Source organism: Rhinolophus sinicus, linkage group LG12 (genome assembly GCF_036562045.2).
Source record: "Rhinolophus sinicus isolate RSC01 linkage group LG12, ASM3656204v1, whole genome shotgun sequence".
NCBI classification, from domain to species: Eukaryota; Metazoa; Chordata; class Mammalia; order Chiroptera; family Rhinolophidae; genus Rhinolophus; species Rhinolophus sinicus.
The window spans coordinates 55,089,323-55,101,715 of record NC_133761.1 but is presented as its reverse complement, the minus strand read 5'-3'; the positions used below and the strand labels follow the sequence as shown (position 1 = coordinate 55,101,715).

The 12,393-nt window shown below is 35.8% G+C and overlaps 1 protein-coding gene across 1 annotated transcript in view; it reads left to right on the top strand.

The window, feature by feature from the left end:
- Window positions 1–12,393, top strand: part of DNAH14 (dynein axonemal heavy chain 14) — a 202,746-nt gene that overhangs the window by 166,212 nt on the left and 24,141 nt on the right. The window contains exons 69-73 of the mRNA XM_074316462.1: window positions 2,628–3,046; window positions 3,124–3,322; window positions 7,194–7,430; window positions 9,440–9,525; window positions 12,018–12,174. Of these exons, the coding sequence (XP_074172563.1) occupies window positions 2,628–3,046; window positions 3,124–3,322; window positions 7,194–7,430; window positions 9,440–9,525; window positions 12,018–12,174 (1,098 nt within the window). The remainder of the gene's footprint in view (window positions 1–2,627; window positions 3,047–3,123; window positions 3,323–7,193; window positions 7,431–9,439; window positions 9,526–12,017; window positions 12,175–12,393) is intronic.

Genomic DNA, 12,393 nt, shown 5'->3' with positions numbered 1-12,393 from the left:
TACATCATCCCTGAGGTGGTCTCCCAAATGAGACAAGTGTCCATCGGATACTCTACAAAATCTTTACATTATTGATTACATTCCCCAAATTGACCTTTGTATCCCCGTGGCAATCTTGTGGTTACCGACTGTGCTTTCTAATCCCTTCACCTTCCCCCTTATCCCCACCCCCCCTCATCTAGCAACCCTCAGTTTTTCCTCTATGTCTCTGAGACTGTTTCTGATTAGTTCATTCATTTATTCTTTTCTTTAGATTCCACAGATAAGTGAGATCATATGGTATTTGTCTTTCTCTGTCTGACTTATTTCGCTTAACATAATGTTCTCTAGGTCCATCCATGTTGTTGCAAATGGTAAGATTTTCTTCTTCTTTATGGCTGCATAATACTTGTATAAATATACCACAGTTTCTTAATCCAGTCTTCTACCAATGGGCATTTCGGTTGTTTCCATGTCTTGGCTATTGTGTATAGTGCTACAATAAACATAGGAGTGCATACATGGTTTTTAAATTAGAGTTTTGGATGTCTCTGGATAGATACCTAGGAGTGGAATTGCTGGGTCATAAGGTAGTTCCATTTTCAGATTTTTGAGATACCTCCCTACTGTTTTCCATAGTGGCTGCACCAATTTGCAATCCCACCAACAGTGCACCAAGGGATCCTTTTTCTCCACATCCTCGCCAGCACTTGTTGTTTGTTGATTTATTGATAGTAGCCATTTTGACTGGGGTGAGGTGGTATCTCATTATGGTTTTTATTTGCATTTCTCTAATGATTAGTGAGGTTGAGCATTTTTTCATGTGTCTATTTGCCATCTGTATGTCCTTTTTAGAAAAATGTCTCTTCATTCCTCTGCCCATTTTTTAATTGGGTTGTTTGTTTTTTTGGAGTCGAATTGAGTGAGTTTTTTTATAAATTTGGGATATTAACCCCTTATCAGATATATCATTGGCAAATATCTTCTCCCATTCAGTAGGATCCCTTTTTGTTTTATTGATGGTTTCCTTTCCTGTGAAAAACTTTTTAGTTTGATGTAATCCCACATGTTTATTTTTCCTCTTACTTCCCTTGCCCAAGGGGATGTATCAGTAAAAATCTTACTGCAGGTAATGTCTGTGATATTTCTTCATATGAAATTTTAAAGACGCATTTATGTCTGGAAGGATCTGACTTTGTTCCTTTTCTATAATTTTCACCTTATAAGCTGTTTCTTTGTAACACGTGACTAAGCCATGCTTCTGATAATGACAAGGTTTCCATATCCATTTCTCTTGTAAGATTGACATCATTAGCTGGTAACTTCTTAGGGAGCAAAGCCAGGACATCTAAATATTAGGTGATATACATAGAAGGTGCAAAATGGAGCTTACAAGATTCAGAAGCACAGCCACTCCCATTTTATGAACCATTAGATCACAAATGACATATTTTGCTATAACTTTTGCCTAAGTTGGAGAAAAGATAGATTTGTTGAGACAAAGGAAAGTTCTTTACAATAATACACACCAGTGCACTATATGCTGTTATTATTCCTTTGGTGTTTATTCCCTACCATTTGTTCCTCATATTAGAGTCCAGGATATTTAAAAGACTAACCTTTTACTAATAGTGGTTTTAACAAAAAGTGTTCTTGGAAAACACTAAAGAAAAAGACTCCTTTAACCTGTATGTATTTTTCCTACTTCTTTTTCGGTTCTAGTAAAATAGGTCGTACTTACTACCTCTTTGTAAATATTTTATCTTTGGTGTGACTCCCCAGCCCCTGTGGGCAATGGTGTGGTAGGGTGGGGACTACGGGGGGTGCCCACAGCTTAGGTCAAGCTTCGCCTACCTCAGTAACAAGATGGTCTCCAGATCATGGAAGGTAATAATCCCATAGTTTCCTACAACGGTCCTGTTAATCTGTACTTAGTTCCAGATACCACATTTTAAGAGGTCTCTTTTCAAACTGAAATGTATCCAGAGATAAGTATCAAGAGTGATGAGGGTTCTAGAAATCATATCATTTAAAAAAAAAAGCACTTGAGGAAAATGGGAATAAACAACCAATAAAACAGTAGCATTTATAATAGAAATATGAGAGCTGTCTTAAATATGTCAAAGGGATAGAATTATTATTATCTGGGTTTCTAGAGCAGTGTTTTTTCAAAAGGTAAGTGGAAGCCAACTACTGGGATGAGAAATCAATTTCATTGGCCATTATCAATTTTATTTGTTTAAAAAATAGAATACAATAGACAGTATCACGGTGTATCACATGAAATAATGGTACACTTGTTATTTTATGGAAATTTTATTTTTATTTTCTATATGTGTAGCGGATCACAGTGGAAATGTATTCCTTATGATGGAATGACTACTTTTCATGAGCCTATAATAAAAAATAGAATCCACAAACACTAAAGTTATATAAAGAAGAGATGAGGGAGTGAGAAGGGGGGCATGTGTGCTAGTTATCAAACTTATTAGAAATATGACATCTTAACCTAAGAGCTCATCTTTGAAATAGAACCAACAAAAAACCAACAGTAAAAACTCTTACATAAAGAGTACAGAATGAGGAAACTGCCATTTAATGGTCCAGCGGTTTTTATTTATTTAAATTTATTTGTTGTTTTTCTTTAGGATGTGTATTAGATGATGAGGAAATTGTAGACCTCTTAAGAGAATCCAAAATTACTTCAAATGAAATTTCAAAGCGCATCAATGCAGCAGAAAAAGCAGAAAGTGAAATTCAAGCAATTCGTAAAAACTATCTCCCCATTGCTACTCGAGGTGCCCTGCTCTACTTTCTGGTGGCTGGTCTGACACAAATCAATTACATGTACCAGTTCTCCCTAGACTGGTTTCATCAAGTTTTTGCGTTATCAGTAGTTTCCAGCAGCAAAGAACAAGAACACAGTTTCAAAAGGGAGAAAAGGTCTCCGAAAGAAGTTCAGGAAATTGCAAATCTCTCAAAAGAACCTAAGTTAAAATGTGAGGAAAATCCCTTAGAGAGGCATCTTAAAAATTCAATAAATGTGTTGACAAGAAATATTTTTAAGGTGAGACATTCTTTCATGTGAATTTTGAAAATGTATTTAATAGACAGATTAATCTAACAGTTATGTGTTCCCCATAGGTGGTCTCTTCGGCTCTATTTAATCAGCATAAACTTTGCTTCTCCTTTCTGCTTTGTACTACAATCATGCAACACAAGGCTAATGAAAGTCTACCTCAGGATGACATTGGCTTCCTACCAGATAAAGAATGGAACATCTTCTTATATTCTGGCATATGGATAAATATTCCAGGTGTGATGCCCCAGCCTAGACTTGATAGTAAGTAAAAGTAATTGCTCTCGATTTAGTAAAAACCCATTATACACATGTTTCCCTGAAAAATACTAAAAGATTTCTAAGGTGCTCCAACTCAGTGCTTCTATATTTATCAAACTGAAGGCATCTTGAGATACGTGCAATGTCTAATTCATCATTGTATCCCCTACACTGTTGAGCATATAATTGGCACTCAGTAGTTTTGGAATGAATGAATAAATAAATGGCAATTGCTATAGTTATTGTCATCTTAATCTACATGATTATGGAGGCTGAGAAGTCCCATGATCTGTAAGCTGGAGAACTAGGAAAGCTAGGGGTGTAATTCAGCCTGAGTTCAAAAGCGTGAGAACCAGAGGAGCTGATGGTGTTAAGTCTGGTCTGGATCCAAAGATCATCTGAGAGCAGAAGAAGGTGAAGCTCAAGCGAAGAGCGTTATTTTGCCATTTCTCAGTTGTTTTCTCCTGGTTAGTTCCTCACTGGATTGGATGGTGCCCATCCATGTTGGCGAGGGCCATCCTCAAGGCAAATGCCTCCCTAATCATGGGCGCCAATTTCTACAATAAATCTCCTCACGTATCTCTAAATATGTCCTATTCTGTTTTTCTGGAGAACCCTAATAGAGTAAACACACACACACACACACACACACACACACACACACACACACATCTGTAGAGTATTCACAAAAGGAAATGAAAAGAGAATCATTGACTATAATTACAAAAAAAATCCATGAAATACAAAGGCAGTAAGAAACAAAAAGAGGGACATAAAAGCTACAGGACATCCAAAAAACAATTAACAAAATGGCAGTAGTAAATCTTTCCCTACAGATAACTATGTAAATGGACTAAACTCCCTGTTCAAAAGACATAGATTGGCTTAATGAATACAAAACAGAATATAACTACACGCTCTCGACAAGAGACTTACATTAGATTTAAGGATACACATAGGTTGAAAGTGAAAGGATGGAGAAAGATATTCTAAGCAAATGATAAGAGTAGAAGTGGCAGTACTAATATGAGGAAAATTAGATTTTTAAGGCAAAAACTTAAATTGTAAGAGACAAAGAAGGACATTGTATAATGATAAAAGGGTCAATTCTTCAAGAAGATGTTACAATTATGAATTTTTATGCATCAAACCTCAGAGCTGCTAATTATATGAAGCAAACATTGACAGAATTGAAGGGAGAAATAGCTGCAACACAATGACAGTAGGAGACTTCAGTACCGTCCTTTCAAAAATAGATAGAACAGGGGCCGGCCCGGTGGCTCAGGCAGTTAGAGCTCCATGCTCCTAACTCTGAAGGCTGCCGGTTCGATTCCCACATGGGCCAGTGTGCTCTCAACCACAAGGTTGCCTGTTCGACTCCTGCATGGGATGGTGGGCTATGCCCCCTGCAACTAACAACAGCAACTGGACCTGGAGCTGAGCTGCGCCCTCCACAACTAATACTGAAAGGACAACAACTTGAAGCTGAACAGCACCCTCCACAACTAAGATTGAAAGGACAACAGCTTGACTTGGAAAAAAAATAATAATAATGGGTAGAACAACCAGACACAAGACCAATAAGGAAGTAGAGGACTTGGACAACACTATAGACCACCAGAACCTAACTGATGTACACAGAACACTCCACCCAACGATAGCAACACTCCTGGATATGTTCTTCTCAAGTGCACATGGAACGTTCTCCGGGATAGACCACATGTCAGGCCACAAAACAAGTTTTAACAAGTTCAAGAAGATTGAAACCATATAAAGTATCTTTTCTGACCACAGTGGAATGAAACTAGAAATCAATAGCACATGAAAAATCAATATTAAAAAATCAGTTTCATTTCTATACAGTAACGACAAACATAGGATAAGGAAATTAAGAAAACAGTCCCATTTACAGTAGCATCAAAAAGAATAAAATACTTAGGAATAAACCTAACCAAGGAGGTGAAAGACTTCTCCACTGAAAACTATAAAACATGACTAAAAGAAATTAAAGAAGACACAGATAAATGGAAAGCCATGCCCTGTTCATGGATTGGCAGACTTAGCATTGTTAAGATACCATTACTAACCCAAAGCAATCTCCAGATTTAATGCAATCTCTGTCAAAATCCCAATGACATTTTTTGCAGAAATAGAAAACTTCTTCCTAAAATTCATTTGGAGTCCCAAGGGAATGAAAAGGAAATGAAAAGAGAATCATTGAATATAATTACCAAAAAAATCCATGAAATACAAAGGCAGTAAGAAGCAAAAAAAGGGACATAAAAGCTACAGGACATCCAGAAAACAATTAACAAGGGACTCCAAATAACCAAAACAATTTTAAAAAAGAAAAGCAAAGTTAGAGGCATCACACTTCCTGATTTCAACATATGTAGTTCCAGTAATCAACACTGGTTCTGGCATAAAGACAGCCAGAGATTAATGGAACAAAATAGAGACCCCAAAAATTAACCCATGTGTATATAGTCAAATGATCTGCAACAAGGGTGCAAAGACCAGTCCATGGAAAATGGTCAGTCTCTTCAACAAAAAAACTGGATGTCCCCATGCAAAAGAATTAAATTGGACCCTTACACCAAAAACAAAAATCAACTCAAAATGGATTCAGACCTAAACAAAGACCTAAAACTATAAGACTCCTAGAAGAAAACATAGGAGAAAATTTTCATAACACTGGACAATGATTTCTTGGATATGACACCAGTGCACAGGCAACAAAAGAAAAAATAAACAAATGTAACTGCATCAAACTTAAATACATTTGTGCATCAAAGCCCACAATCCACAGAGTGAAAATTCAACCTCTGGAATGAGAACATATTTTGAATTATATATCTGTTAAGGAGTTAATGTATAAAATATATATATATATAGTCTTACAACTCAACAACAAAAAAAATCAAATAACCCAATTTAGAAATGGGCAAAGGACTTGAATAAACATTTCTCCAAAGATGTTATACAAATGGCCAACAAGCAAATGAAAAGATGTTCAACGCTGCTAATAATTAGGAAATGCTAATCAAAACCACAATGAGCTATCATCTCATACCCATTAGGATGCCTACTATCAAAATAATAATAAGTGCTGGCAACGCTGTGCTGATACTGGAACCCTTGTGCACCATTAGTGGGATTGTAAAATGATGCAACTGTAATGGCAAACAGTATGGGGGTTCCTCAAAAAATTAAAAATAGAACTACCATATCCCATATTTGGGTATAAATCCAAAAGAAATGAAAACAGGGTCTCAAAGATATTTGCACACCTGTATTCATAGCATCACTATTCACAATAGCCGATAGGTCGGAGCAACCCAAATGCGCATAGATGGATGAATGGATAAACCAAATGTAGTATATACCTACAGTGGAATATTACCCAGCCTTTAAAGAAGGAAATCCTGTCACATGCTACAACATGGATGAAGCTTGAGGACATGCTAAGTGATATAAGCCAGTCAGAAAAAGGGCAAATATTGTTATCAGTCCACTTATATGAGGTATCTTAAAAAAGTCAAATTCATAGAACCAGAAAGTAGAGTGGTGTTGACCACGAGTAGGGAGAGGGGAAAACGGTTGTTTAATGTGTACAGAGTTTCAGATTTGTAGAAAAAGTTCTGGATATCTGTTTCACAACAATATGAATATACTTTACTGAACTGTACACTTAAAAATGATTAAGATGGTAAATTTTGTTTTTTAACCACCATGAAACGTTACCTTTTACGTAATTAATTATTATATAAAATGGCTTTTTCTCAACAACAAATATTTATTAAGCATCCACTTTGTAACTAAAAGGTAAAGGATATATCTCTTCCAATGTGACAATTTTTCCTTTCCCATGAAGGCTTATATGAAACGTGTAGAAATCGACATCTTCAGTGGTTATCAGGTTCCATGTGGAAGCAGTGCCAATATGTCAACAGTCAACTAGAAGCATTTTCTCTTCTATGCAAATCCCTCCTATCAAATACATCACAATGGAATGCTTTTAAAAACAGTAAGGCTGCATATTTTCTGATGAGCGTACCCTTCTCTTCAGAAAATGCTTCATCGGAGGACCGTGAAAAATCACCGGAGGAAAGTAAGAAAGCATTCAATGTTTTAGTCTAACTTGATTATATGTGTATGTAGATTATCAACTTGTAAGTGTAGTTCAATGTATTATGAAAAAAAACTGAAAAGAGGAACATTCTGTTGTCACCATGTCTCATGTTCTCTAATGTAATCCTCACGACAGTCTTGTGAAATGATTACTATGAACGTCGTGGTCGATGAGAAACTCTGATGAGAAGTCAAAATTTCAGAGAGGTGAAATAGACTACCCTAGTTTTGACACTTGAATCTGAACAAACCTCTGCATATAACAGATACGTGTTTTATGTAACAGATATGTTTTATATAACAGATATATTTTTTTAATTGCATAGGAAATAGAACGTGCTTTAAATGACTTGCTATTTTTAGCACATCTTGTCCTTGTTTTTTCACTTTGAACTCTCCTCCTCCCTTTTTCCTGCCACTGCCACCCACATCACGTCTATTCAGGATACAACCTAATTTGTTTTCCTCCCATATTTTTCTCCATTTTGCTTCTGGATTTTTGCCACAATGTATAATTATGTTGTGCAATAAATAAACATCGTTACACATATTTCATTCACTTTTATTTCTATGGGATAGGTAGCCAGAAGTGGAGTTGCTGGGCCAAAAGTATATCATTTTTATGTTAATAGTTGCTGCCAAGTTGCTTTTCTTTAAAATCCATGATAATTCATACTTCCACCAACCAATATGTGAATGCTCGTTTTCCAAGAAGAGAATTGATCCTTTTTAACTTTTGCCAATCTGAAAAGTTTAAAGTGCTCTAATTTGAATATCGCTGACCACTAACAAGTTTAGGTGCCTTTCCGATGTTTGTTGACCATTTGGATTTGCCTGTTCATGTACTTACACCATTTTTCTACAGGATTGTTTATCTCTTATTTGTCCATTTGTAAGGACCTCATTAGTGTAAGACGATTAATTTTTTGTGTTTTTAAAGATAACTAATCTTTTCATTGAATATTTTTTCAAAATTTGTCATTGTCTATTGGATTTGTTTCTAGTATCTCACCACACAAATGTTTAAATGTTTGTATAATCAATTATGTCTATTTGTTTTTCTTTTATAGCTTCTTGATTTCCAGTTCTGATTAAGAAATTCTCCCCTAGAGTTTTCCCTCTGGGTCATTATTTTATTTTGTTGCATTCATCACTAATCAATTTTGGATTCATCATGTATTATGAGTCAATATCTTTTATTTAAAGGAACTTTTACTGACCCATTTTGTAAAATGAAGATCTTTTTATTTTTCAAATAACCCCAAATTTATCAATTTGTAGCTAGATTTTTTTATGTATCATGGACTTTTTTTATAAGCTCAACAAACCTATTTTAGTTATATTTTAAAAAGCTATTTCTATAATCTAAGTTGTATTTAAAGTTAGACATTGGGGAAATACCACAGAAATGTAAGGCAGGTAGAAATGATAGCTGTATCTGGGATAGTTAGAATGAGAACTAGAAGACTTCCCACTTTGCAAGATACTGTGATCCAGTAGGACTCTACTGCAGTGATAACAGGAGTCGATATTCACTTTTTCAAAATTTTGAGATTCTTGTTGCATTTCCATTTGATTCTCATTTCCTATACCTTTTAAAGGTAGATTATGAATAAAACTGTCTAACGTCTAAAGTTATTAGTTTTTTTATATTCATCAACAAAAAAAAAACACATCACATATGCAAGTGTAGGCCATGCCCTTTGCTTCTCATTTTTTCCCTTCAGCTGTCTATCATCTCGTTAAAGCACTATTCATCAACCGCTTTGCCAGGGCCAAGTTCAAACTTAACTTTAATGTCTCCCTCCTTTGCAGTATTAAGGATAGTTAGTGATGCCTCAAATCCTATAGAAATAAAGCTCACTTTAAAAGCAGTCAGCCTGTTTAAAAAAAACAACTTCATAAACAAAAGTTTTCATTTGTAGTATCTTTGAGTGATCCAAAGTGTTTGATTGTTAATCTCAGTTTCTTTCTCTAAATTATATCTAGCTGAACTTGTGAATGAAAATGAAGAATTATGTAGTCCTATACATTTTCCCTGGGAGGAACTCACTCCATTTCAAAGACTTATTTTGGTAAGGTGTGCTATGAGAAAATATTGATATTGTAAATTTTTTGAGCACTTTATCAGTAACTTAAACCCTTCGAATCTCAGCTGTCATAGCAAAACATCAGTTTCACAAGCTACTGTTTAATAAATGTTAATGTTGGAGAGAAGAATTTACACTCCATCTTAATGTTTCTTTCTCATGGAGGGAGTCCAGTTAGAGTAACATTCCTGACATCTCTCTGTCCCCTTACTCACTCCTCCCTAGAGAGGAGGAAGGATTTATCAGATGGGTAAATGTGAGAGAGAAACTCAGAACGCATTGTTCAGCCCTTTCTCTCCTGGCCCTCTTGGGATCTGCCTGCCTGCAGAAAGCTTACTTTCTGCTCTGCTTCTCAATGCCCTAAATTATACAGAAGCAGGCCCTTTAAAAAAAAAAAGCCAATGGCTGCCCAGCACTGCTTGTGACCCATAAGTCTGTCTACCTCTAGGGTTCAGTATCAGGAAGCTTCGCACCTACGCCACACCTCCACCACATCCACCAGCTTGGCCTGTGTTAGTAACAAAGGTGACATTTTGCCTGACTCCTCTGTTTCTCAATTGCTTCAGAATCTGGCTGTAGGAGGGAGGAGAGGGGGCTGGGTTAGAGATGTGAATGGGGGTCATTTATGAGCCCCTTAAAATATCAAAAGCTTAGCATACTAAGCATTTTGCATATGTAGTTTCATTTAAGCCTCATAATAATCTTAGGGGGGGTAGGCACAATTGTTTTCTGCATTTTACAAAATAGGAAGCCAAGGCTTAGAAATGCCTGATAAAGCCAGGATTGAAACTCAGAGTTTGACTGTAAAATCTGTGTTCTTGGCAGTAACTCTATATTACCTTTTACCAAAGTAGTTCATCCTAAATTTGTCCTTATTACCTCAAACAATCTTTTTATGTTCACATTTACCCTCCAGTTTAGTGAGGGAAAGCTCCGTCCTCTCATTCCCCTCTTGACCCTAAACTGCAAATTCCAGCCTGGATAGCCAATACTTCTTTTGATGTCTTCCTTAAATTTTATTTTTGCAACACTTTATATTTCACTCTAGATAGAGGTTGAAAAAAAAAAAAATTCATCTGACTATAGACCTGTTTAATTTGGCCCACAGTTTTTTGTTGTTGTTGTTTTTTCAACATTTCAAGAGTAATTTATCACTAAACAAATGGATTTTGAATTTAAGGAAATCTTTCTTACAAGACTTCAAAGTCTTCAAGTAAAGATAACTAAAATATACAGTATTTTAAAAATTCTATGTACATGTATATCTTAAAGTAAATTTTCTATTTTTCTTGTTTTGGCAAAATATACATACATTATTTCATGTAATTCTAATAATCCCTTTTAACCCTACTTAGGTGTAAAATTCAGGGGTATTAAGTACATTTACACTGTTGTGCAACCATCACCACTATCCGTTTCCAGAACTTCTTCATCATCTTAAACAGAAATTCCGTACCTATTAGACAAGAAGTTCTCCCTTCCTCTCACTAGACCCTGGCAATCACCAGTCTACTTTCTGTCTCTATGAATTTACCTGTTCTAGGGACCTTGTGTAAGTGGAATCACACAATATTTATCTTTTGTGTCTGGCTTATTTCACTTAGAATAATGTTTTCAAAGTTCATGCATGTTGTACCAGGTGTCAGAATTTTCTTTTTTAAGGCTGAGTAATATCCCATGGTATATATAGACCATATTTTATTTATCCATTCATCTGTTCATGGACACTTGGATTGCTTCCACCTTTTGGCTGTTGTGAATAATGCTGCTATAAACATTAGTATACAAGTTTTTTGTTTGTTTAGTGTTTTGTTTTGTTTAGTTTTGTTTTTAGAGCCAAACTCTGCAAGTTGAGAGATTGCACATGAAAATCCATATTTCTAGTTTCTATCAAAAAGTTAGAAAATCAGGCAATACTGGGCCCGCCATCCTCAGTAGCAGTAACTGGAGCTGAGTCATGTCTGCCACTTTGGACCAGGGCAGCAGTCTCCTCTGCCTCCCAGTTACTTCCTGACACTGAAGTTGAAGGCTGGTTGCCACTTAGCATCATATTTGCATCTTTGTTTTTCTTACACAAGACAATTATTTTTCTTCTATCCAACCCACTTCTCTAGTTTATGTCATCCACCTGGTACCTGTAGAGACTAATACCCCTATTCCACATGGGGCCCTTCCTTTATGCGAAGGCCACCTTGTGCCTCTGTCTCTTTCACACTCTGACTGAGATCTTGCTTTGGACCTGAAAACCAAGTTATGAGGGTTGAGCGCAATAATTGCAGTTTCCGCACCACACATAGACTCTCTCCCGTTACACTTGCCCAGAAACACCATAACTCCAACTGAATGAATACATCTTAGTTAGTTAGTTAGTTAGTTAGTTAGTTAGTTAGTTAGTTAGTTAGTTAGTTTGTTTGTTTATCATAGTGAATATCTCTTTGGGTGGTTTTAAAAGTTATCTTCCATGTTTTCTTTTTTAGATTAAAATTCTTAGGCCAGAAAGTTTAAGTAATTCCGTGAGTAAGTTCATAACTGAAAAAATAGGAAGTGAATATATTCACAGAACTGGAACTACCTGGAAAGAAGTGTATAAACAATCCAGTGCCAGAACCCCACTGATTCTTATTCACACCCATGGTAAGCTGCTTGTAAACAGTTAAGAGGATGAATCAATTTTGTCAAAAGATACAGACAAGTGGGTCCTGTGTCAGGTTATTTCATGTTTAAAATATTTTCCCATTCTTATGTAAATATTTGGGGAAGGGACAGATTTAAATTTTAAAGTATATTAAGAATGAATCTTTCTAAAAATGTAAAAGAACAAAGAGAGAACTAAGATTGCCCAGATTCACAAAT